This window comes from Erpetoichthys calabaricus, chromosome 3 (genome assembly GCF_900747795.2).
Source record: "Erpetoichthys calabaricus chromosome 3, fErpCal1.3, whole genome shotgun sequence".
Taxonomy (NCBI): Eukaryota; Metazoa; Chordata; class Cladistia; order Polypteriformes; family Polypteridae; genus Erpetoichthys; species Erpetoichthys calabaricus.
Genome location: NC_041396.2, coordinates 10,960,363 through 10,986,525, shown reverse-complemented (window position 1 = coordinate 10,986,525; position 26,163 = coordinate 10,960,363). Strand labels below are relative to the sequence as shown.

Genomic DNA, 26,163 nt, shown 5'->3' with positions numbered 1-26,163 from the left:
GATCAGCACAGACTTTGAGACAGGAGGGTGACACACCATCTGGACCTGGTGCCTTCCTGATCTTCTGTCTCCTGAAGAGCTGACTCACGTCCCCTTCACATATCCTGAGTGGGCAGGGGCAGGGGGCATGGTGGTGGGTGCTGGGAGTGTATTGAGAGAGGGATTATCAAACCTGCAGTAGAACAAATTCAGCTCGTTGGCCAGTTGATGGTTCTCTTCAGTATGGAGGGTGGTTTCCTGTAGTTGATGTCTTTCAGATCTCTCCACACTGATGCAGGGTTGTTGGCTGAAAACCTATCTTCCAGCTTTTCAGTGTAGCACCTCCTTACTACTCTGATCTCCTCTGTCAATGTGTTTCTGGCCTGATTATACAGGATTCTGTCCCCACTTCTGTAGGCCTTCTCCTTAGCCTGACGAAGCTACCCGAGTTTTGCTGTAAACCAGGATTTGTTTGTTGTTGTATGTGCAAAAAGTTTTTGTAGGCACACACATATCCTCACAAAAACTGACGTAGGATGTCACAGCGTCAGTGAGCTCGTCCAGGTCTGTCGCTGCAGACTCAAACACACTCCAGTCAGCGCAGTCAAAGCAGGCTTGTAGTTCCAGCTTTGCCTCGTTGGTCCATCTCTTCACCGTTTTGACCACAGGCTTTGCAGATCTTAGGTTCTGCCTGTACGTTGGGAGAAGATGAACCAAACAGTGGTCAGTGAGTCCCAGGGCAGCACGAGGGACAGAGCGATAGGCGTCCTTTAATGTGGTGTAGCAGTGGTCCAGTGTGTTGTTGTTCTTGCCTGAGGTTTGCTCTGTTAAAATCACCAAGAACAACGAGCAGGGAGTCCGGGTGTTTGTGCTCCATGTTAGTTATCTGGTCAGCCAGGTGTTGTAATGCTTCACTAACACCGGCCTGAGGTGGGATGTAAACACCAACCAGAATAAACGAGGAAAACTCCCGCGGTGAATAGAATGGTTTACAGTCAATGAAAAAAGACTCTAAGTGAGGGCTGTGACATCTGTACACCAACCTTCAATTATGTAGAAACAGATTCCACCTCCTGTTTGTTTTACCCGAGAGCTCTGTGACATGGTCCACACGGAGAAGTTGGAAGCTCGGCAGGTGTCACTGCTGTCACCATCCTGCTCCACTGACAGACTGAGGAGATCGTTCCTCCCCTAAACTATGTGACTCTTCAATTCCACCCAGGGGGGTAAACGTTAACATTGAACATTATACAAAGTTATTGTCTGTTTTTCACCTGCATTATTATCATTCTTTAATTTAATATTATTTATTGTATCAGTATGCTGCTGCTGGAGAATGTGAATTTCCCCTTGGGATTAATAAGGTATCTATCTATCTATCTATCTATCTATCTATCTATCTATCTATCTATCTATCTATCTATCATATAGTGCCTTTCACATCTATCTATCTATCTATCTATCTATCTATCTATCTATCTATCTATCTATCTATCTATCTATCTATCTATCTATCTATCTATCTATCTTATATAGTGCCTTTCTATCTATCTATCTATCTATCTATCTATCTATCTATCTATCTATCTATCTATCTATCTATCTATCTATCTATCTTATATAGTGCCTTTCTATCTATCTATCTATCTATCTATCTATCTATCTATCTATCTATCTATCTATCTATCTATCTATCTATCTATCTATCTATCTATCTATCTATCTATCATGTGCTATCGGGGATGTGCTCACCAAGCCAGGTTTCAGTGAAGCACAGGGCGGCAGATCTGGAAGAGTCCGTGTTCTGTTTAGCATGTAGACTGGTTGGGCGAACTCCCATGCACCCTCCAGGACCCTGCTAAGGGTATAGAGCTGGTCCACTGTTCCGCGACCAGGACGAAAACCACACTGTTCCTCCTGAATCTGAGGCTCGACTATCCGATGGACCCTCCTCTCCAGGACCCCTGAATAGACTTTTCCAGGGAGGCTGAGGAGTGTGATCCCTCTGTAGTTGGAACACACCCTCTGATCCCCTTTCTTAAAGAGGGGGACCACCACCCCGGTCTGCCAATCCAGAGGCACTGTCCCTGATGTCCATGCGATGTTGCAGAGGCGTGTCAACCAAGACAGTCCTACAACATCCAGAGCCTTGAGGAACTCCGGGCGTATCTCATCCACCCCCGGGGCCCTGCCACCAAGGAGTTTTTTGACCACCTCGGTGACCTCAGTCCCAGAGATGGGGGAGCCCACCTCTGAGTCCCCAGGCTCTGCTTCCTCATTGGAAGGCATGTTAATGGGATTGAGGAGGTCTTCGAAGTATTCCCCCCACCGACCCACAACGTCCCGAGTCGAGGTCAGCAGCGCACCATCCCCACCATATACTGTGTTGACACTGCACTGCTTCCCCTTCCTGAGACACCGGATGGTGGACCAGAATCTCCTCGAAGCCGTCCGAAAGTCGTTCTCCATGGCCTCCCCAAACTCCTCCCACGCCCGAGTTTTTGCCTCAGCAACCACCAAAGCCGCATTCCGCTTGGCCTGCCGGTACCTATCAGCTGCCTCCAGGGTCCCACAGGACAAAAGGGACCTGTAGGACTCCTTCTTCAGCTTGACGGCATCCTTCACCGCCGGTGTCCACCAACGGGTTCGGGGATTGCCAACACGACAGGCACCGACCACCTTACGGCCACAGCTCTGGTCAGCTGCCTCAACAATAGAGGCACGGAACATGGCCCATTCGGACTCAATGTCCCCCACCTCCCTCGGGATGTGGTCCAAGTTCTGCCGGAAGTGGGAGTTGAAGCTACTTCTGACAGGGGGCTCTGCCAGACGTTCCCAGCAGACCCTCACAACACGTTTGGGCCTACCACGCCTGACCGGCATCCTCCCCCACCATCGAAGCCAACTCACCACCAGGTGGTGATCAGTTGACAGCTCCGCCCCTCTCTTCACCCGTGTGTCCAAGACATGTGGCCGCAAGTCCAACGACACGACCACAAAGTCGATCATCGAACTGAGGCCTAGGGTGTCCTGGTGCCAAGTGCACATATGAACACCCCTATGCTTGAACATGGTGTTCGTTATGGACAATCAGTGATGGGCACAGAAGTCCAATAACAAAACACCGCTCGGGTTCAGATCGGGGGGGCCATTCCTCCCAATCACGCCCTTCCAGGTCTCACTGTCATTGCCCACATGAGCATTGAAGTCTCCCAGCAGTACGAGGGAGTCCCCAGAAGGTATCCCCTCTAGCACCCCCTCCAGGGACTCCAAAAAGGGTGGGTACTCCGAACTGCTGTTCGGTGCATACGCACAAACAACAGTTAGGACCCGTCACCCCACCCAAAGGCGAAGGGAGGCTACCCTCTCGTCCACCGGGGTAAACCCCAATGTACAGGCTCCAAGTTGGGGGGCAATAAGTATACCCACACCTGCTCGGCGCCTCTCACCGGGGGCAACTCCAGAGTGGTAGAGAGTCCAGCCCCTCTCAAGGAGATTGGTTCCAGAGTCCAAGCTGTGCGTCGAGGTGAGTCCGACTATATCTAGCCAGAACCTCTCAACTTCACGCACTAGCCCAGGCTCCTTCCCCTTCAGAGAGGTGACATTCCACGTCCCAAGAGCCAGCTTCTGTAGCCGAGGATCGGACCGCCAAGGTCCCCGCCTTCGGCCACCACCCAACTCACACTGCACCCGACCTCCTTGGCCCCTCCCATAGGTGGTGAGCCCATGGGAAGGGGGACCCACATTGCCTATTCGGGCTGTGCCCGGCCGAGCCCCATGGGTGCAGGCCCGGCCACCAGGCGCTCGCCATCGAGCCCCACCTCCAGGCCTGGCTCCAGAGTGGGGCCCCGGTGACCCGCGTCCGGGCGAGGGAAAACGCTGTCCAAAATTGTTTTCCATCATAGGAGGTTTTGTTTAACCGTTCTTTGTCTCATCCCTCACCTAGGAGCAGTTTGCCTTGGTTGGCCCTACCAGGGGCATAAAGCCCTGGACAACAGAGCTCCTAGGATCATTGGGACACGCAAACCCCTCCACCACGGTAAGGTGGCGGTTCATTCTTACCATCTTCTTAATTAGTGACTAGTTTTTGCTGCTGATTACTTCTTTTAATTAGCTTCACTCAGGCCCCTTAGTTGTTTCTTTTTCTTTAATTAGTAGCCAAACAATAATGAGACACAAAACAAGCCCCCACATGACCAGCTCAGCTGTGCCCATCACACAATATCTGACATTAAAGAGAGGTGAAGGTCTCAGTAAGGCTGATCTCTTCTGATGGAGCTCTTAGAAAGAACAGAAAAACAACAGTTATGGAAATGTCTGCTGTGGCAGAATGAGAGCAGCAACAGGCCATGGAATTAAATAACGAGTTTAATTAACAGCAAGAATCGGCTTCTCATTAAGAAAATGATTGGAGTGAAATTGGTTGGAGTTTGAAGGCCCAGTTTAGCTGCTCATCTGTTGACTTGTTTCACATCTCATTCCTGCTTGGCTGCCAATTAATGAAGAATCACTTTAGAGGAGTGAACTCTTAACAGTGATGGGGAAAAAGTGAATTAGCAGTAAAAACTGGGCACTGATTAGGAAAAGGGTGAGAATGAAAACCTGCAGCCACTGCGGCCCTCCAGGACTGGAGTTCACCACCCCTGTCATAGATGGTGGCACGTCAGTCTTCCTTTGTACAGACAGGAAAGAAGAAGAGAGATACTGTTACTGCTTAGTGCCTTCAGGTGGCCCAGGGTAACATTGTCATCATCTAATCCCATAAGTTGTTCCCCAAGCACACGCGTGTGACGCCACATATTATAACTGGCGGGTCGGAGTGAGCCATCATTAAAGTGTTGGTGACCGAATGAATCATTTGTGTTGTTAGGAGGGAGGAATATCTAAATACAGTGAATCTGGAAAGTATTCCCAGCGCATCACTTTTTCCACATTTTGTTATGTTACAGCCTTATTCCAAAATGGATTAAATTCATTTTTATCCTCAGAATTCTACACACAACACCCCATAATGACAACGTGAAAAAAGTTTACTTGAGGTTTTTGCAAATTTATTAAAAATCAAAAAATTGAGACACCACATGTACATAAGTATTCACAGCCTTTGCCATGAAGCTCAAAATTGATCTCAGGTGCATCCTGTTTCCCCTGATCATCCTTGAGATGTTTCTGCAGCTTCATTGGAGTCCACCTGTGGTAAATTCAGTTGACTGGACATGATTTGGAAAGGCACACACCTGTCTATAGAAGGTCCCACAGTTGACAGTTCATGTCAGAGCACAAACCAAGCATGAAGTCAAAGGAATTGTCTGTAGACCTCTGAGACAGGATTGTCTCGAGGCACAAATCTGGGGAAGGTTACAGAAAAATTTCTGCTGCTTTGAAGGTCCCAATGAGCACAGTGGCCTCCATCATCCGTAAGTGGAAGAAGTTCGAAACCACCAGGACTCTTCCTAGAGCTGGCCGGCCATCTAAACTGACCGAATGGGGGAGAAGGACTTTAGTCAGGGAGGTGACCAAGAACCCGATGGTCACTCTGTCAGAGCTCCAGAGGTCCTCTGTGGAGAGAGGAGAACCTTCCAGAAGGACAACCATCTCTGCAGCAATGCACCAATCAGGCCTGTATGGTAGAGTGGCCAGACGGAAGCCACTCCTTAGTAAAAGGCACATGGCAGCCCGCCTGGAGTTTGCCAAAAGGCACCTGAAGGACTCTCAGACCATGAGAAAGAAAATTCTCTGGTCTGATGAGACAAAGATTGAACTCTTTGGTGTGAATGCCAGGCGTCACGTTTGGAGGAAACCAGGCACCGCTCATCACCAGGCCAATACCATCCCTACAGTGAAGCATGGTGGTGGCAGCATCATGCTGTGGGGAACTGGGAGACTAGTCAGGATAAAGGGAAAGATGACTGCAGCAACGTACAGAGACATCCTGGATGAAAACCTGCTCCAGAGCGCTCTTGACCTCAGACTGGGGCGACGGTTCATCTTTCAGCAGGACAACGACCCTAAGCACACAGCCAAGATATCAAAGGAGTGGCTTCAGGACAACTCTGTGAATGTCCTCGAGTGACCCAGCCAGAGCCCAGACTTGAATCTGATTGAACATCTCTGGAGAGATCTTAAAATGGCTGTGCACCGACGCTTCCCATCCAACCTGATGGAGCTTGAGAGGTGCTGCAAAGAGGAATGGGCGAAACTGGCCAAGGATAGGTGTGCCAAGCTTGTGGCATCATATTCAACAAGACTTGAGGCTGGAATTGCTGCCAAAGGTGCATCGGCAAAGTATTGAGCAAAGGCTGTGAATACTTGTGGACATGGGATTTCTCAGCTTTTTTATTTTTAATAAATTTACAAAACCTCAAGTAAACTTTTTTCACGTTGTCATTATGGGGTGTTGTGTGTAGAATTCTGAGGAAAAAAAAGAATTTAATCCATTTTGGAATAAGGCTGTAACAGAACAAAATGTGGAAAAAGTGATGCGCTGTGAATACTTTCCGGATGCACTGTATATAATTCACTATGGTAAGCAAGACGCATGCAAGACAGCCACACCCACCAACTCACAGAGCCCCGCCCACCTACCGTTCACGTGATATTATTTGCCAAGAATGTTTTCATTAATCAAGAACGAAAGTCAGAGGTTCAAAGAAGATCACATACCGTCGTAGTTCTGACCATAAACGATCCGGTGGTGTTATTCCCATGACCCGCTGGGCAGCCAAACGGGTAACCAGAGTCTTTGGTTTTATGGTTGCAAAGCTGAAACTTAAAGGAATTGACAGAAGTGCACCACCAGGTGTGGAGCCTGTGGCTTTAACTCTTTTAGGGCTCTTTTTTTTTTTTTGTTTCTTTTTTCCCAGGGCTGAATATTTTTCCAAAAACTAACTTTTTTTCAAAAAAAGAACACAAAGCAATTGAAATCAACAAAAAATTTTTCCTTTTGACAAATGTTACTGTCTTGCATGTTGTATGAGCCTGCATACTCTATGATTTCACATACATATCACATACATTTTACACAGCAAAGCCTGATGTCGCTCAAAGCAGCCAATTTCAGTCATTGCCACGTTGCACTCCTTACTATACGTGTTGCTTTGGTGCCTACTTTTCAATTGTCTGTTGCTGCACTTTCTCACATATATTGTTAGTGTGTACTGTAGAGAGACAAGTCACCTGTTTGCCATCATGCCATGCCACTGCCACCAAGTTTTCCGCCCGCATGAAAACCGTATTGTCACCTCTTTTCATCTTCAGCCTGTCTGGCTTCAACTGTGAAGCCATGTGTCTCCTGTTCACCCTCACTGGGCCACAAGCTCCAATTCCCCTGCTCTGTAGCTCCATGAACACTCTGGTGATGTATAAAAATTGTCCAAATGTACACAACATGACCCAAATGTTCATAGCCCTGAAGCAGCTCCAGCACAACCTGACTTGTTCTCTCTTTGAAAGAAATACTTTCCTGTATATGTAATTACTTTCAGGCAGAAACCAGTGTTTGCTTCTGCCAGTACAAAATCCTTTATGCCATACTTTGTGGGCTTGTCTGGCATAGATTGGCAGAAAAAAAGGTGACCCTTTTATTTTATCATAGATTCATGCACAGACAAATCACGGCCAGGCTGATAAAATTGTTTCTATGTTAGTTCCACAATGTCGAGCAGGGGCTGAACTTTATGTATGGCATTATAGCCTGGCTCACCCCTTGGGATTTGCTTCTATTTATTACAGAAGTGAATAAAACTTTGCAGCATCACGTACCTATCATCACGCTGCATCACCTGTCCAAAGCCACCAGGGGACAAAGCACGTTTGGACCAATGCTCCCTGAAGTTATATCACCAGTTCTGTCCCATCTCTATCTGTAATGCCACAGCACGCTTCATCTCGTCTTTCGTTGTGGGTTTCCACTTTGAAAAACGAGAATGCGATGCAAGCACAGCCCGCGATTCAAAAAAAATCTCTGCCTACCTGTTTGTCTCGTCTGACAGTAGCTGAAAAGCAGCATCAGGAGAGAGCAGCCTGAAGTACAGCAGCTGGTGATCTGTCGTGTCCAACAGCAAGCCGTGCCGTCTTGTAAACTCCGGTAGCCAGATCGGCTCTCAACGGATCAATGTCTGTGTATTTATCCCATGCGAACCTTGCCGTAGATGCATTGGCTGCGCAAATGCGCTCAGCTGGCAGCAGATCAGCTGGCATGGCATCGGCTGGTGTCTGATCAGCTGATGCCAGCTTCTCACTCTCTTGTTCGATCTCCTGATCACTGCCAATAAAGTCCGATTCTGAAAAATCAGAGTCTGACTCCGCGATAATGCGCTAAACATCGTCTGCCGAGTGTTTTCTTTTCTGCACTCGCTTCGCTCCCTTGTGACATGTCGATGCCATCTTGCCTGTTTACATTTCACAACTCACGCACACCTAAGGTTTATTTGCCAAGTCAACGAGTCTAGCAGTCCTCCAAGCACAGAGGGAATGCCTGCGACGTGACAGTGAGATTTGTCGCCATTAACAGCTGATTGCCGCCCCCTATCCCTGGATGTCGACTTTTGTCTCAACCCCTCCTGTCGACATCCGCCCTAAAAGAGTTAATTTGACTCAACACGGGAAACCTGACCCGGCCCGAACGTGGCTCACAGGTACATGAAACTGAGGCGGTGTGTGGAAAATGAACAGTCAGCGGGACTCCCAAGTGCGTGTGTTCTGTACTTGGGTGAGGAGTTGGTGGCGGACGCATGAGCAGGCAGTGCCTACTGATCGATGGCTAAGAGATGACTTAAGAAATCGGCAGACTAGGATGGCGGGGGCGGAATGGGCGTCAGACGATTGAATTTGCCAGTCTAGGGGATGTAAATGTCCTAACACGGGTTCCATAGGTGAACCTGCAGAAGGATCGTTAGCAGTTGTGCCGACCCGTCGTTGGACGGTTAGAACCCGAAACCTCTCGTGCCCGCTTCCCTGCCCTCTCTCCAGAGTTCCATCTTTGCATTCACTTCCAGTCGTATCCTCAAACCCACCCCATTTGGACATGTGTGTCTTTCAGGACGTGTTCACCCATCAATACATAGTTATGCGGTGTATGCTGCGCCGCGGGTTGGCTAGTAAACATTAATAAGGATGATGTACTTTATCTGTTTGGGCAAATAACGTGGACAAATTCCCACAGCCAGAATTTCAATGTCTGACTTTCAAACTGTAGTTTTAACTGTAATCCACTCCCTCTTACACCATTACTCATTCAAACAGATGACCAGTCGCCCTCCTGTGTTTTTTCCACACCGCCCTGGGTCTCTGCTTGTATAAGATGAACTCTGTCCTGCATTAAAACGGTGTCCAGTGTGACGGGTGTCCACGGTCGTTGTCTGGCAGGGAGGTCAGCGGAATAATGGAAGGACCTTGGAAGAGAAGGAGCTCCACCTGTGAGACGTTACCTCCCCTGGGATACTGGAGGACAGCGGATTCACCACAGAGACTTTCCTGCAGCCCTGTTGCTTCCCATGGTGGGCCACCAGGGGGAGATGAAGAGTCCGGCAAAGGATTCCCATCACACCTGCGAGTGATTCCAGGTGATGCTGATGAATCACATGGGACACGTCCAGGACCAGTTTAGTGGGCGCTGGGCACTGCTAATCAGGGTGAGAGTCAGAGGAAGAAGAAGACGACGACGACGCAGCTTACCAGAGAGGGAGGGGAGGCGACAACCTTATTGTGTGTTGAACTGTGCTGTTATATTGGGAAGTGAAGTGGAGTGGTTCCCATGAGGAAGATTAATAAAATCATGTGCTGTGTCGGGTAAGGGCGGCTCTACTCGCCCCTGGTCTCCACGGTGGCATCACACCAGTATATCAGGTTTAAGCCAGCTCCCCATAAAGCACAATGTGCTACAGTACTTGTATGCTCCATGGCCGCCTATAAGAGCAGAAAGTTCATTCATTTTATTCGACGCCGATTGGACATTTCCCATTACAACAGATGGCTGACCAGTTCTAAAATCTGTTCTCTTTGCTTTTACTCTCAATGCCTGCACGCCGCCCTCATCGTCGATGGACAAACGGCTCCTGCAGTAAAGTGGAATTGAGCTCAGGCGCTCGTGATCACAGTGCAAGGAGCTGATTACGGGACACTTTAATACGCCCGCTTTTCAGGTGGTGCAGACATAAGGCAGCCTTCGGGTCCTCTTCGCGACTCCATCCGAGTTGGCAGCCCGTTTGAAGTGCAGTCCTAAGAAGACGACACCTGGGGGTTTGTGCGCCTTACAGTTTGTCAGTAAATTTAAGATCTGTTTTAAATCAATTGATCCGATTTCTAGCAGCTACTATCCATGATTGAGCCAGAAGCCTGATCAGTTCTAATTTGAAATAAGACCAGCAAAGTTCAGGGGAAAAATGGAGCGTCTGCAAAAAAAGGAGCCAGATGTGAAAAAGTGGATTTAAGAAAAGTGTCAATAGAAGTCGAAATCGAGAGGGAGAAGGCCGAGACGTCACCTCAACAGAACGTTAAGAGAGGTGTGACGAGCACCAACACGCTGGGCGATCCCATCCACCTCAAAATGACATCCGAGATCTGAAGAACCCTCAAGTCCTCCTCTCCTACTGAGTTTTCTTTTCTTGTTCGTTTTCACAAACCCCCAGGGGTCAGCCATTGTAGAGCACCCCTGGAGCAATTACAGGTTAAGGGTCTTGCTCTTTTTGGCAGTGATGGGGATTCGAACCGACAACCTTCTGGATACCAGATAGATAGATAGATAAAGGCACTATATGATAGATATGAAAGGCACTATATAATAGATAGATATGAAAGGCACTATATGATAGATCGATAGATATGAAAGGCACTATATGATAGATAGATATGAAAGGCACTATATAATAGATAGATTGATAGATAGATATGAAAGGCACTATATGATAGATCGATAGATAGATAGATAGATAGATATGAAAGGCACTATATAATAGATAGATTGATAGATAGATATGAAAGGCACTATATGATAGATCGATAGATCGATAGATATGAACAGCACTATATGATAGATAGATCGATAGATAGATATAAAAGGCACTATATAATAGATAGATATGAATGGCACTATATAATAGATAGATATGAAAGGCACTATATGATAGATAGACAGATAGATAGATATGAAAGGCACTATATAATAGATAGGTAGGTAGATAGGTAGATCAATAGATAGATATGAAAGGCACTATATAATAGATAGATGGATAGATAGATAGATGTGAAAGGCACTATATGATAGATAGACAGATAGATATGAAAGGCACTATATAATAGATAGGTAGGTAGATAGGTAGATCAATAGATAGATATGAAAGGCATTATATGATAGATAGATAGATATGAAAGGCACTATATAATAGATAGATTGATAGATAGCTAGATGTGAAAGGCACTATATGATAGATAGACAGATAGATATGAAAGGCACTATATAATAGATAGGTAGGTAGATAGATAGGTAGATCAATAGATATATATGAAAGGCATTATATGATATATAGATAGATGTGAAAGGCACTATATGATAGATAGATAGATAGATATGAAAGGCATTATATGATAGATAGATAGATAAATATGAAAGGCACTATATAATAGATAGGTAGGTAGATCAATAGATAGATATGAAAGGCACTATATGATATATAGATCGATAGATATGAAAGGCACTATATGATAGATAGATAGATATGAAAGGCATTATATGATAGATAGATAGATATGAAAGGCACTATATAAAAGATAGATTGATAGATAGATCGATAGATATGAATGGCACTATATGATAGATAGATATAAAAGGCACTATATAATAGATAGATATGAAAGGCACTATATGATACATAGATATGAAAGACACTATATAATAGATAGACAGATAGATATGAAAGGCACTATATGATAGATAGATATGAAAGGCACTATATAATAGATAGATAGATATGAAAGGCACTATATGATATATAGATCGATAGATATGAAAGGCACTATATGATAGATAGATATGAAAGGCACTATATAATAGATAGATAGATATGAAAGGCACTATATGATATATAGATCGATAGATATGAAAGGCACTATATGATAGATAGATATGAAAGGCACTATATAATAGATAGATAGATATGAAAGGCACTATATGATAGATAGATATGAAAGGCACTATATAATAGATAGATAGATATGAAAGGCACTATATGATATATAGATCGATAGATATGAAAGGCACTATATGATAGATAGATATGAAAGGCACTATATGATAGATAGATCGATAGATAGATGTGAAAGGCACTATATGATAGATAGATAGATATGAAAGACACTATATAATAGATAGACAGATAGATATGAAAGGCACTATATGATAGATAGATATGAAAGGCACTATATAATAGATAGATAGATATGAAAGGCACTATATGATAGATAGATATGAAAGGCACTATATAATAGATAGATAGATATGAAAGGCACTATATGATATATAGATCGATAGATATGAAAGGCACTATATGATAGATAGATATGAAAGGCACTATATGATAGATAGATCGATAGATAGATGTGAAAGGCACTATATGATACATAGATAGATATGAAAGACACTATATAATAGATAGACAGATAGATATGAAAGGCACTATATGATAGATAGATATGAAAGGCACTATATAATAGATAGATAGATATGAAAGGCACTATATGATATATAGATCGATAGATATGAAAGGCACTATATGATAGATAGATATGAAAGGCACTATATAATAGATAGATAGATATGAAAGGCACTATATGATAGATAGATATGAAAGGCACTATATAATAGATAGATAGATATGAAAGGCACTATATGATATATAGATCGATAGATATGAAAGGCACTATATGATAGATAGATATGAAAGGCACTATATGATAGATAGATCGATAGATAGATGTGAAAGGCACTATATGATAGATAGATACATAGATATGAAAGGCACTATATAATAGATAGGTAGGTAAATAGATAGATAGGTAGATATGAAAGGCACTATATGATAGATAGGTATTGTGAAAGGCACTATATGATGGATAGATAGATAGATATGAAAGGCACTATATAATAGATTGATAGATAGATAGATATGAAAGGCACTATATAATAGATAGATAGATATGAAAGGCACTATATGATAGATCGATAGATAGATATAAAGGGCACTATATAATAGATAGATATGAAAGGCACTATATGATAGATAGATAGATATGAAAGGCACTATATGATCGATAGATAGATATAAAGGGCACTATATAATAGATAGATATGAAAGGCACTATATGATAGATAGATAGATATGAAAGGCACTATATGATAGATAGATCGATAGATATGAAAGGCACTATATGATAGATAGATATGAAAGGCACTATATGATAGATAGATCGATAGATAGATGTGAAAGGCACTATATGATAGATAGATAGATCGATACATAGATATGAAAGGCACTATATAATAGATAGGTAGGTAGATAGATAGGTAGATATGAAAGGCACTATATGATAGATAGGTGGATGTGAAAGGCACTATATGATAGATAGATAGATAGATATGTGTGGATAGCGCTTTGAGTACTGAGAAAAGCGCTATATAAATGTAATGAATTATTATTATTATTAATTATTATATGAAAGGCACTATATGATGGATACTTTATTAATCCCAAGGGGAAACTCACAAACCAGCACCAATCCTTAGCCTCTACTGCAATGTTTTCGTTTTAAATGAAGGACGAACGGCGGGCACAGCTGGAAAAGCAAACAAACGCCGAATCAAAACGCCACCAACTCCTGTCACAGACATTGGCCAGAATGAACTGTAAAGTTGGCAGCAAATAACGGGTTCAAGTGGGGCAGAAGGAAATCCCGCTTGGATTCTTCATCATGGAATTGGTCTTTGTGAAGGCCGACTTGTACGTTTGCATCGAGTCACCTACGCCATATCTCCTGGGTGAAGTCATAATCATAGAAACACACGCTTTTTCACAACTGTATGATGGAGGGGAGGATGGGACTGAGAGGAAAGCAGATGTTTACTTCCAGTACTGAAAATCTCAAAATGCTGGTAAACCGTACAGTTATTAAAATTCAGAGCCTACAAATATTGGACAAACAAGAGGAGACCAAAGTCCATCACACCCATTTATTTAGCTAATCACTTAGCTGTCCCAACATCTCCTCTAGATTCCTCTCAAGGTTTCTACTTCAGGTCCATGTCTCATCCGAGTCCCACAACTCTTTGCGCAAAGAAGTGTGTCCTGGCTTCAGTTTTACTTGCACTTCCTTTTAATTTCCACCAATGTCCTCAAACACCTGATTCACCATGAAGATGAAGGAATGTTGCTGAATCTGCATCATTGATGCTTTTGAGGATTATGAAAAACCTGGATGAGGTCCCCACGTGAGAGTTGGGAGCAGATTGAGGAGATCCTGGAGAGGTGGAGATCTGCTCTAGAGAGGAGAGGAATGAAGGTCAGTAGGACCACCAAGACAGAATACATGTGTGTGAATGAGAGGGAGGTCAGTGGAATGGTGAGGATGAGGAGAGTAGAGTTGGTGAAGGTGGATGAGTTTAAATACTTGGGATCAACAGTACATAATAATGGGGATTGTGGAAGAGAAGTGAAAAAGAGAGTGCAGGCAGGGTGGAGAAGAATGTCAGGAGTAATTTGTGACAGACGGGTATCAGCAAGAGTGAAAGGGAAGGTCTACAGGACGGTAGTGAGACCAGCTATGTTATATGGGCTGGAGACGGTGGCACAGGAGACAGAGCTGGAGATGGCAGAGTTAAAGATGCTAAGATTTGCATTGGGTGTGATGAGGATGGACAGGATTAGAAATGAGGACATTAGAGGGTCAGCTCAAGTTGGACAGTTGGGAAGCAAAGTCAGAGAGGAGAGATTGTGTTGGTTTGGACATGTGCAGAGGAGAGATGCTGGGTATATTGGGAGAAGGGTGATAAGGATAGAGCTGCCAGGGAAGAGGAGAAGAGGAAGGCCTAAGAGAAGGTGGTGAGAGACGACATGAAGGTGATGGGTGTCAGAACAAGATGATGAGGACAGAAAGATATGGAAGAAGATGATCCGCTGTGGAAACCCCTAACGGGAACAGCTGAAAGAAGAAGTCACTGTAGTCCCATGATGCACCTGGTTGCTGTCCTCTACACATCTTCACGTGCTGCTCTGACTTTCTTTTAGTGTGGAGACCAGAACTGCACCCAGGACCCCAGAGGTGGCCTCACTACATCGTTGGTGCAGAACATCCCTTGATTTAGATTTGCCTTTTTAATTGCAAATGGATCAACTCCGAGCCTTCAACCCATTGCAGATGTTGCACCCTGAAGCTCAGTGTCTCCCACCTTGTTAGCATTGGGTTCTTTTGTAAACCACACAACCCTCCAGAGGGGTCATGGAGGTGACAAGTGGGATACCAGCACAAACGCATTTGCTTTGTTGCCTTAACCCATGGCACAAATATACCCGGGCAATGCTGGGCACATGAAATGCCCAATTTCTTGTCGTTTCTGTGGTTTCAGTGGATTGACTGATGACTTCACGTCAAACAGGACTTCATAGATGGAGAAAGTTTATCATTAGCAATTTTGCATAATGTCCCAACTTTTTTTTTTTGAAAGGGCCACACAACATGACACAAGGCACTATTAGATATATAGTGCCTTTCATATCTATCTGATAGATAGATATGTGAAAGGCACTATATGATAGATAGATATGAAAGGCACTATAAAGGTTTTGTTCTCTCCAACCCCCCCCTCCTCCCCACATGGCAATGAAACAATAAGTGCCTTGAGCATGGAAAAGGCGCTATATAAATGTATTATTATTATTAAACCATCAGGCCGGGCTTTAAAAAAAAATGGGAAGGACACACAACACAAACTGAAAGGGAAAACCCGATGAGCGCCCAGCAGTAAACCGAGAGCGGCCCTTTGATTTGTTCCCTCTGGAGGGCACCCGTTTGAGTTTGTCTTTGCCCCTCTACAAGGCCTTTTCGTGGTCCCTGTGGCAGCGCCCATGACGTTCAAACCCCACAGAGTAGTCGGGCTCGGCCCCGGCGTATACAGAGACACTTGTGAGGTCCTCTGCTCCTTCTCGATGGCTCACGTCTGGTGATGCCACCTCTCTGTCCAGACTTTTCATGCGTAGCTCCTACTTGGTGCCCAGCTGTGTTACCAAAGAACTGATGATGATGATGATGAACTTGTTGGCTTTGTGTAACTTTCTGGCATTTTAATGTGCCCTCCTCATATGCGGTGATCAATTTTGTCACCTTGTGCGGTCACGTTTGTTGTCTCCTCAATTACAGTTGTGCTTGAAAGTTTGTGAACCCTTTAGAGTTTTCTGTATTTCTGCATAAATTTGACCTAAAACATCATCAGATTTTCACTCAAGTCCTAAAAGTAGATAAAGAGAAACCAAAATGAGCCAAAAATATTCTACTTGGTCATTTATTTATTGTGTAAAATGATCGAATATCACATATGTGTGAGTGGCAGAAGTATGTGACCCTTTGCTTTCAGTATCTGCTGTGACCCCCTTTGCAGTAATAACTGTAACTAAACGTTTCCGGTGACTGTTGATCAGTCCTGAATTTTCGCCCATTCCTCCGTACAGAACAGCTTCAACTCTGGGATGTTGGTGGGTTTCCTCACATTATCTGCTCACTTCAGGTCCTTCCATAACATTTCGATTGGATTAAGGTCAGGACTTTGACTTGGCCATTCCAGAACATTCACTTTATTCTTCTTTAACCATTCATTGGTGGAACGACTTGTGTGCTTAGGGTGGTTGTCTTGCTGCATGACCCACCGTCTCTTGAGATTCAGTTCGTGGACAGATGTCCTGACATTTTCCTTTAGAATTCTCTGATATAATTCAGAATTCATTGTTCCATCGATGAAGGCAAGCCGTCCTGGCCCAGATGTGGCAAAACAGGCCCAAACCATGATACTACCACCACCATCCATGTTCCACAGATGGGATAAGGTTCTTACAGTGGTGTGAAAAACTATTTGCCCCCTTCCTGATTTCTTATTCTTTTGCATGTTTGTCACACAAAATGTTTCTGATCATCAAACACATTTAACCATTAGTCAAATATAACACAAGTAAACACAAAATGCAGTTTTTAAATGATGGTTTTTATTATTTAGGGAGAAAAAAAATCCAAACCTACATGGCCCTGTGTGAAAAAGTAATTGCCCCCTTGTTAAAAAATAACCTAACTGTGGTGTATCACACCTGAGTTCAATTTCCGTAGCCACCCCCAGGCCTGATTACTGCCACACCTGTTTCAATCAAGAAATCACTTAAATAGGAGCTGCCTGACACAGAGAAGTAGACCAAAAGCACCTCAAAAGCTAGACATCATGCCAAGATCCAAAGAAATTCAGGAACAAATGAGAACAGAAGATCTATCAGTCTGGTAAAGGTTATAAAGCCATTTCTAAAACTTTGGGACTCCAGCGAACCACAGTGAGAGCCATTATCCACAAATGGCAAAAACATGGAACAGTGGTGAACCTTCCCAGGAGTGGCCGGCCGACCAAAATTACCCCAAGAGCGCAGAGACGACTCATCCGAGAGCTCACAAAAGACCCCAGGACAACGTCTAAAGAACTGCAGGCCTCACTTGCCTCAATTAAGGTCAGTGTTCACGACTCCACCATAAGAAAGAGACTGGGCAAAAACGGCCTGCATGGCAGATTTCCAAGACGCAAACCACTGTTAAGCAAAAAGAACATTAGGGCTCGTCTCAATTTTGCTAAGAAACATCTCAATGATTGCCAAGACTTTTGGGAAAATACCTTGTGGACTGATGAGTCAAAAGTTGAACTTTTTGGAAGGCAAATGTCCCGTTACATCTGGCGTAAAAGGAACACAGCATTTCAGAAAAAGAACATCATACCAACAGTAAAATATGGTGGTGGTAGTGTGATGGTCTGGGGTTGTTTTGCTGCTTCAGGACCTGGAAGGCTTGCTGTGATAGATGGAACCATGAATTCTACTGTCTACCAAAAAATCCTGAAGGAGAATGTCCGGCCATCTGTTCGTCAACTCAAGCTGAAGCGATCTTGGGTGCTGCAACAGGACAATGACCCAAAACACACCAGCAAATCCACCTCTGAATGGCTGAAGAAAAACAAAATGAAGACTTTGGAGTGGCCTAGTCAAAGTCCTGACCTGAATCCAATTGAGATGCTATGGCATGACCTTAAAAAGGCGGTTCATGCTAGAAAACCCTCAAATAAAGCTGAATTACAACAATTTTGCAAAGATGAGTGGGCCAAAATTCCTCCAGAGCGCTGTAAAAGACTCATTGCAAGTTATCGCAAACGCTTGATTGCAGTTATTGCTGCTAAGGGTGGCCCAACCAGTTATTAGGTTCAGGGGGCAATTACTTTTTCACACAGGGCCATGTAGGTTTGGATTTTTTTTTCTCCCTAAATAATAAAAACCACCATTTACAAACTGCATTTTGTGTTTACTTGTGTTATATTTGACTAATGGTTAAATGTGTTTGGTGATCAGAAACATTTTGTGTGACAAACATGCAAAAGAATAAGAAATCAGGAAGGGGGCAAATAGTTTTTCACACCACTGTATGTTGGAATGCAGTGTTTTCCTTTCTCCAAACATAACGCTTTTCATTTAAACCAAAAAGTCCTATTTTGGTCTCATCCGTCCACAAAATATTCTTCCAATAGCCTTCTGGTGTGTCCACGTGATCTTTAGCAAACTGCAGATAAGCAGCAATGGTTTTTTTTGGAGAGCAGTGGCTTTCTCCTTGCCACCCTGCCATGCACACCATTGTTGTTGAGTGTTCTCCTGATGGTGGACTCATGAACATGAACATTAGCCAATGTAAGAGAGGCCTTCAGTGGCTTAGAAGTTACCCTGGGGTCCTTTGTGACCTCGCCGACTATTCCACGCCTTGCTCTTGGAGTGATCTTTGTTGGTCGATCACTCCTGGGGAGGGTAACAATGGTCTTGAATTTCCTCCATTTGTACACAATCTGTCTGACTGTGGATTGGTGGAGTCCAAACTCTTTACAGATGGTTTTGTAACCTTTTCCAGCCTGATGAGCATCAGCAACTCTTTTTGTGAGGTCCTCAGAAATCTCCTTTGTTCGTGCCATGATACACTTCCACAAACATGTGTTGTGAAGAGCAGACTTTGATAGATCAAAACTCAGGGTGTCCACTCACACCTGATTGTCATCCCATTGATTGAAAACACCGGACTCGAATGTCACCTTCCAACTAACTGATAATCCTAGAGGGTCACATACTTCTGCCACTCACAAATATGTGATATTCGATCATTTTACACAATAAATAAATGACCAAGTAGAATATTTTTGTCTCATTTGTTTAACTGGTTGGTGTGTTTGTGTGTGTGTCCTGTGGTGGGTTGGCACCCTGCCCGGGATTGGTTCCCTGCATTGCGCCCTGTGTTGGCTGGGATTGGCTCCAGCAGACCCCCGTGACCCTGTAGTTAGGATATAGCGGGTTGGAAAATGGATGGATGGATGTTTAACTGGTTTCTCTTTATCTACTTTTAGGACTTGAGTGACCATCTGATGAAGTTTTAGGTCATATTTATGCAAAAATATAGAAAACTCTAAAGGGTTCCCAAACTTTCAAGCACAACTGTACGTTGACCCGTTTTGTAAGTCGCTTTGCATAAAAGTGTCTGCTAAGCAAATAAACGACAATGCAAGTCCTGAAGCCGCCACCACAGCAGATCTCCCGGTGTGTGGAATCTTCCGATTTTTTTGAAACTGCCGACTGCTGATATGAAATTTCAATTTTTGCTCAAACAAACCAGGATGGGCTGAATTTACAGGACTGGAACGAGACGAGCGACTCCCATTTCTGTACGTTCATCCTGTACGGCACCAGTAACTGATGACTTTAATGGTTTAAGTTGGTTTTATAGCTTAATAGTCGAGGGAAAGGAAAAAACGTACGGACATCACAGCACCAGAAGCCGTTTCAGTTTATAATGCAAGAACAGAAAAGGAGTATGGATGCCCAAGGATCAGAAGCTGTTTTGATTAATTTATAAATTAAGAATGTAAAATTTCAAATGTTTATTCTATAAAAAACACTATAAGATCAAAAAAATTTCAATACGACACAAGAAAGGGGATACAAAAGAGATTTTTTTTTGCACTGTGTTTTAAAAATGATGTCATGAAGATGGTGGCCATCATTAGCGATACTCGTGATGAGACGATCTCTGAACATTTGCATGACTCGTTCGGCCATTTCAAGAGGAACAGCAGCGGTTTTGTGCCGAATAGCGTCCTTGGGGGGGGCTTCAAGGTTTTGAGGTCGGTGTGTGTGTGTGTAGACCTTTGACTTGAGATAGAAATCGCACAGAGTGAGATCAGGCGAACGTGAAGGCCACCCGACATCGGCGCGCAGGGAGGAGATCAGCTTCCCCAGAAAACTTGTATGGATCTCCGCGCAGGCCGTATGAGCTGTTGCTCCAGGCATCCACCACGTCCATTTCTTCCAGTTCTCTAGCATTTCTCTGTGTCATTCTGAAGTGACGGTGACCGCTGCTCCCCCCCTTCGTCATAAAAGTAAAGGCCTACAATGTCAAGTTCTGCAATGGCGCACCAAACTGTAACATGTGTGCTCACTGTGCGGGGGTCTCTGATGAAGTTCACGAGGATTGGTTTCAGCTCAGTAGTGAAAGTTTTGCTTATTAACACAACCATTCAAATGGAAATGAGCCTCGTCACTGACGTCACATGACGATGACATCTCGATGAACGGTTTGCAGAATGTTGGCACACAACTCTCTACGGGCTCTTTCCGTCTCTCTCAGCGAGTTTCTGCACTGCCATCATTTTGTATGGATGGACATTAAGGTCCTCTTGCAAACTCAAACACACGTTAGAAATGCCAAAGGCAGAAGTGCGCCGAACATCTTAGGAGACTGCAAAATGGACGCCCTTACAGCTTGGATGTTGTCATGTGTTCATACAGTCCGAGGACGGCCTGGAGATTTACTCTTCAGTGTCGTACCCGTCTGTCTAAATTTAGTCACCCACTGACGAATTGTCTTTCGATTTGGGACGTCACTGACGTGCGTTTGGATGGTGTGTTGCGTAGGGATGATGGATTCGTTATTTTTGAAGAACGCTTTGACAGCGAAAGCACAGTGCGCACCGGACCAAGACGTGTTGACGACTGAAACTACAAGGGATCGCCTATCCAAGGACCCCCCACACCACATCAAATCCGCTCAGCTGCCTCGACCTTGAAAAACGGGGTACTTAATTTTGGCTCATGCTCTACATACGGACATCACAGGCCCAGAATCTGTTTCAGTTAGTTTATAGCCAGAGAAAGGAAAAGATGTATGGATGCCATGGGACCAAAAGCCATTTTTAATTAACTTGAGAATGTAAAATATGTATGGACATCACAGGGCCAAGGGCCATGTTAATTAGTTTCTAGCCTGGAAAAAGGAAAGCAATACGCGGATACATAAAAATATCAAAACCTTGAGCAGAGTCAATCATCATAAGGACGGCCAAACAATCAAAAGTATACAATGTCACATGTCCTGAAGCCCCAATGCGAGATTTTTAACATAAATTTGTCTCTTCTGAGGGACCCAAAGGACAACAAAAGTGGAGTGTTCGTAAGAAGTGATGTCAGAGATTGGAAAATGAGGCCATCTGAGAACGTAACTATGGATGGTCCGACTGCCTGGCCGCTGATCTGATCGAAACGGGCCAATTTTCACTAAAAAGACTCAAATTGGTGATCGATAAAAAGGCAGATCACAAAAAGAAATTATATTATCAGCCCCTGCTTCTCTAAGCTTTACAGTAATTTACTCTTGAGATATTACAGTAGTCGAGGTGGTGCACGTCTTTTTGTTTTTTTGCAGTGTAAACAAAGAGCAGCGAGTGGAAGCTCGTGTTATTAGGGAGTGAGAGGCGATTGGCATATCAGGCTTTACGTTAAAATAAAGTGGAATAATAAACTGAAAAAAAGAAGAATCAGAGCAGTCGTCCTGTGCAACTAGACAAACGGCAATAAAAGCTACTTTAAGGAAATCAGACCTTTCTATTTTGATGAATTTGAATTATATTTTTAAATATTTGTACTGTTTTTTTAGTTAGCCAATAAAAGGTGTCGACATTTTGCTCGACTTTTCACTATGCCGTGAGTGACATATTTACATCTTGGTTGGTAAGCTGCACATAACCAAAGGACACCCGTAGGCCTGTTAGGCCCTGCCAAGTGCACTAACAGTGACATCACTCTGACACGTACTTACGTAAAGGAGGTAACAGGGCATCACTCGAGTCCTCGTCTGGCCAGGACCTCTAGCTGTGTGTGTTAATTTTAAGGTGTGCCATCCACGCAAGCATGAAGATGGAGGTTTTTGTTGCGTTTTCCAGGCTGCATTCAAACAGAACATAAGTGGGATACAAGAAAACAAATGATGCGGGATTTTGTTTAAATTGATCAAATTTGAAATATGATTCACTTCCTCAGTTCGGGAACTGGTCAGGGTGACAATCGTGAGCCAAAAGGACACTGGCCTACACAATCAACTTTAAATAAACTCCACGACAGATTATTATTATTTTTTTGCTGTTCTTGGCGGCGTAACACCATGAAGCAGCGGTGCTCCCCATTACAGCTCCAGTATCCTGGGCTCAAATCCCAGTCTGTTGGTGTTAATACGTTCTTCCCATCTCAGCATTTTTTTTCTTCCCGGTTAGATATTCTGGTTTTCTGACAAAACCATTCAAACTTGGTACCTTGGCATGGTAAGAGTGAAGGAGTTCGCCTTGGAGTGGACTACGGATTACTTCCTGGCTTCTGTCCTGTGCCTTTGGTATAAAACGATCAACTCCCCATTATCACCCCTACTTGGGAGTCTTGCTCCTATCGTGATGGCACAAGCCTCCAGACAAAAGCCAGCCTGGGGCGAGGGGATAGGAAAGCAAATAAATGAAGGGTAACGGAGTCCAAACTATTGCTGCATATAACGAGAACACACTCAGTCCTGAACCGGCGTTTCGCTCTTTTTACTCGAAATTAAGGATTCGGTTTTGGACTGCTGCGGTGGGCTGGCGCCCTGCACGGGGTTTGTTTCCTGCCTTGCGCCCTGTGTTGGCAGGGATTGGCTCCAGCAGACACAAGTGACCCTGTAGTTAGGATATAGCAGGTTGGATAATGGATGGATGGTTTTGGACTGCTGGTACATCGAGGTTTCCAGAAATAAAAGTGTTTCATGTCTCTGTATTGAGGATGTGACTGACAAAGTCCAGTTTAAGAAGATTGTCAATTGCTTAGACCCTCCAAGCCATCCCAATGTTCTTGCTGGACACAAAGGAGGCAGCAGGTGATGGAAAGACTTGGCATCCTTGTAATCATCCATTTTCACTTCCTCTTCTTACCTCAGGTGGTCCTGAAGGATGCTGCTGATTGAGCCTTTCACAGTCTCCGCCTTCAGTTCATGTCCACTCCCACCTCCTGTTCACGTACTGCCATCCCATTGGCTGAAGCCTGCTTGGGTGTTCGCCTCCAATCTTGAGTCACCTCAGGAGGACTTGGCCTTGCGGCGCTGGGTCGCCCAGAGGAGGCTGGACATGAGTGCTGTCACCGTGCCAAGGATCACAAACATTTCCACCATAGGAAACTCGTCCTAAAAGGAGACGGGACAGAGGATTAACTTTGTGTGACATTGGGAAAGGAGAGAATTTCATTATACTCTACCAAATATGGACATGCAGTCAGGCGAGGTCATCATGAAAAGTAAAAAAAAAAAAAAAAAAACCAAAAAAACTAATAATAATAACATAAAATAAATGTGTTAACTGATCTGTGCTACACAGTCATATGAAAAAGTTTGTGAACCCCTCTCAGCCTGCATAATAATTGACTCGACTTTCAACAATAAAGAGAACAGTGGTACAGTATGTCTTTCATTTCCTGGTAACATCTGAGTACTGCGGTGTTTTCCGAACAAAGATTTTTAGTGAAGCAGTATTTAGTTGTATGAAATTAAATCAAATGTGAAAATGTGAAACATCCCCTTGTCATTTTGCTGATTTGAATGCCTGTCACTGCTCAATGCTGATTACTTGGTGTGATGAGCTCGTTAAGCCTTGAACTTCATAGACAGTTGTGTCCAATCATGAGATATAAAGATATTTAAGGTGGTCAGTTACAAGTTGTGCTTCCTTCCCTTTGACTCTCCTCTGAAGAGTGACAGCATGGGATCCTCAAAGCAACTCTCCAAAGATCTGAAAAGAAAGATTGTTTAGTCTCATGGTTTAGGGCACTGTCGGGCAACTGGTTTGCGTGCCGTGGAATTTTCTAGGGGCGCCGCGAAAACTTTTGTAAAATATTTAAAATTGCTAGTGTTTTTGAACTTTTGGTTGATTATGGAAATGAAGTCTAAGAAACGCGAGAGACTTCAAATGATCGACAAGGAAATGCACGTCTGTCTTTCGAAAATTGATCCTCGCATCAATCTCATATGTGCTGAAAAACAATCTCAACGTTCACATTAATTAAATTTAAGATTTATCCTTTGATTCCTTTATTAATAAAATGTCTTTCAAACTTGTAAAATTAACTGTTTTTATTGGCGATTGTCCATAGATTGTGTCGTCACGACTTTATTTATGGGCAGTCCCTCAGGTGCGCTGCGAAAGAAAATTTTTGGACTTAGTGCGCCGCAACTCGAAAAAGGTTGCCTTTCACTGGTTTAGGGGAAGGCTACAAAAAGCCATCTCAGAGGTTTAAGCTGTCAGTTCCAACTGTAAGGAATGGAATCAGGAAAAGGAAGGCCACAGGCACAGTTGCTGTTAAACCTAGCAGGTCTGGCAGGCCAAGAAAAATACAGGAGCGGCATATGAGCAGGATTGTGAGAATGGTGACAGACAACCCACAGATCACCTCCAAAGACCTGCAAGAACATCCTGCTGTAGATGGTGTATCTGTACATCATTCTACAATTCAGTGCAATTTACACAAAGAACATCTGTATGGCAGGGTGATGAGAAAGAAGCCCTTTCTGCACTCACGCCACAATCAGAATTACTTGTTGTATGCAAATGCTCATTTAGACAAGCCAGATTCATTTTGGAACAAAGTGCTTTGGACTGATGAGACAAAAATGGAGTTATTTGGTCAGAACAAAAAGCGCTTTGCATGGCGGAAGAAGAACACCCCATTCCAAGAAAAACACCTGCTACCTACTGTCAGATTTGGTGGAGGTTCCATCATGCTGTGGGGCTGTGTGGCTAGTTCAGGAACTGGGGCCCTTGTTAAAGTCGAGGGTCGCATGAATTCAACCCAATATCAACAAATTCTTCAGGATAATATTCAAGCATCAGTCACAAAGTTGAAGTTACGCAGGGGTTGGATATTCCAACAAGACAATGACCCAAAACACAGTTGGAAATCTACAAAGGCATTCGTGCAGAGGGAGAAGTACAATGTTCTGGAATGGCCGTCACAGTCCCCTGACTTGAATATCATCGAAAATCTATGGGGTGGTTTGATGCAGGCTGTCCATCAAATTGAACAGAACTGGAGAGATTTTGTATGAAGAATGGTCAACAATACCTCCATCCAGAATCAGACACTCATCAGAGGCTATAAGAGGACAGCATGTAGAGGCAAAAGGAAGCTCAACTAAGTATTGATGTCATATCTCTGTTGGGGTGCCCACTTTTATGCACCTGTCTAATTTTGTTATGATGTGTATTGCATAATTTCTGTTAATCCAATAAACGTAATGTCACTATTGAAATCCTACTGTTTCCATAAGGCATGTCTTCTATTAAAAGGAAGTTGATACTTTGAAAGCTCAGCCAATGAGAAACAAAAAAGAATTAAGAGGGGTTCCCAAAGTTTTTCATTTGACTGTAAATTTGTTTTCTGAACGATTCCAATAATTTGGATCATTTTTATAGCCAAAATCGCTAAATAGCCACATTTCCTGTTCAAACACCGGGGAGGAATGCGAGGAGGTGCGGTAGCGACGAGCCTCATCTTACCTTACCTCGGATTGCGCTGGGTCGATGTATTA

General features: G+C 43.8%; 2 protein-coding genes across 2 annotated transcripts in view; one reads left to right on the top strand and one right to left on the bottom strand.

Annotated features, from left to right (window-relative positions):
* inka2 (inka box actin regulator 2) overlaps window positions 1-26,163 on the top strand; it is a 361,375-nt gene that overhangs the window by 104,618 nt on the left and 230,594 nt on the right. The gene's annotated exons all lie outside the window — the stretch shown is intronic.
* Window positions 21,462-26,163, bottom strand: part of atraid (all-trans retinoic acid-induced differentiation factor) — a 29,822-nt gene continuing 25,120 nt past the window's right edge. Inside the window, exon 7 of the mRNA XM_028796360.2 lies at window positions 21,462-23,766. Within this exon, the coding sequence (XP_028652193.1) occupies window positions 23,662-23,766 (105 nt within the window). The 3' untranslated portion in view covers window positions 21,462-23,661. The remainder of the gene's footprint in view (window positions 23,767-26,163) is intronic.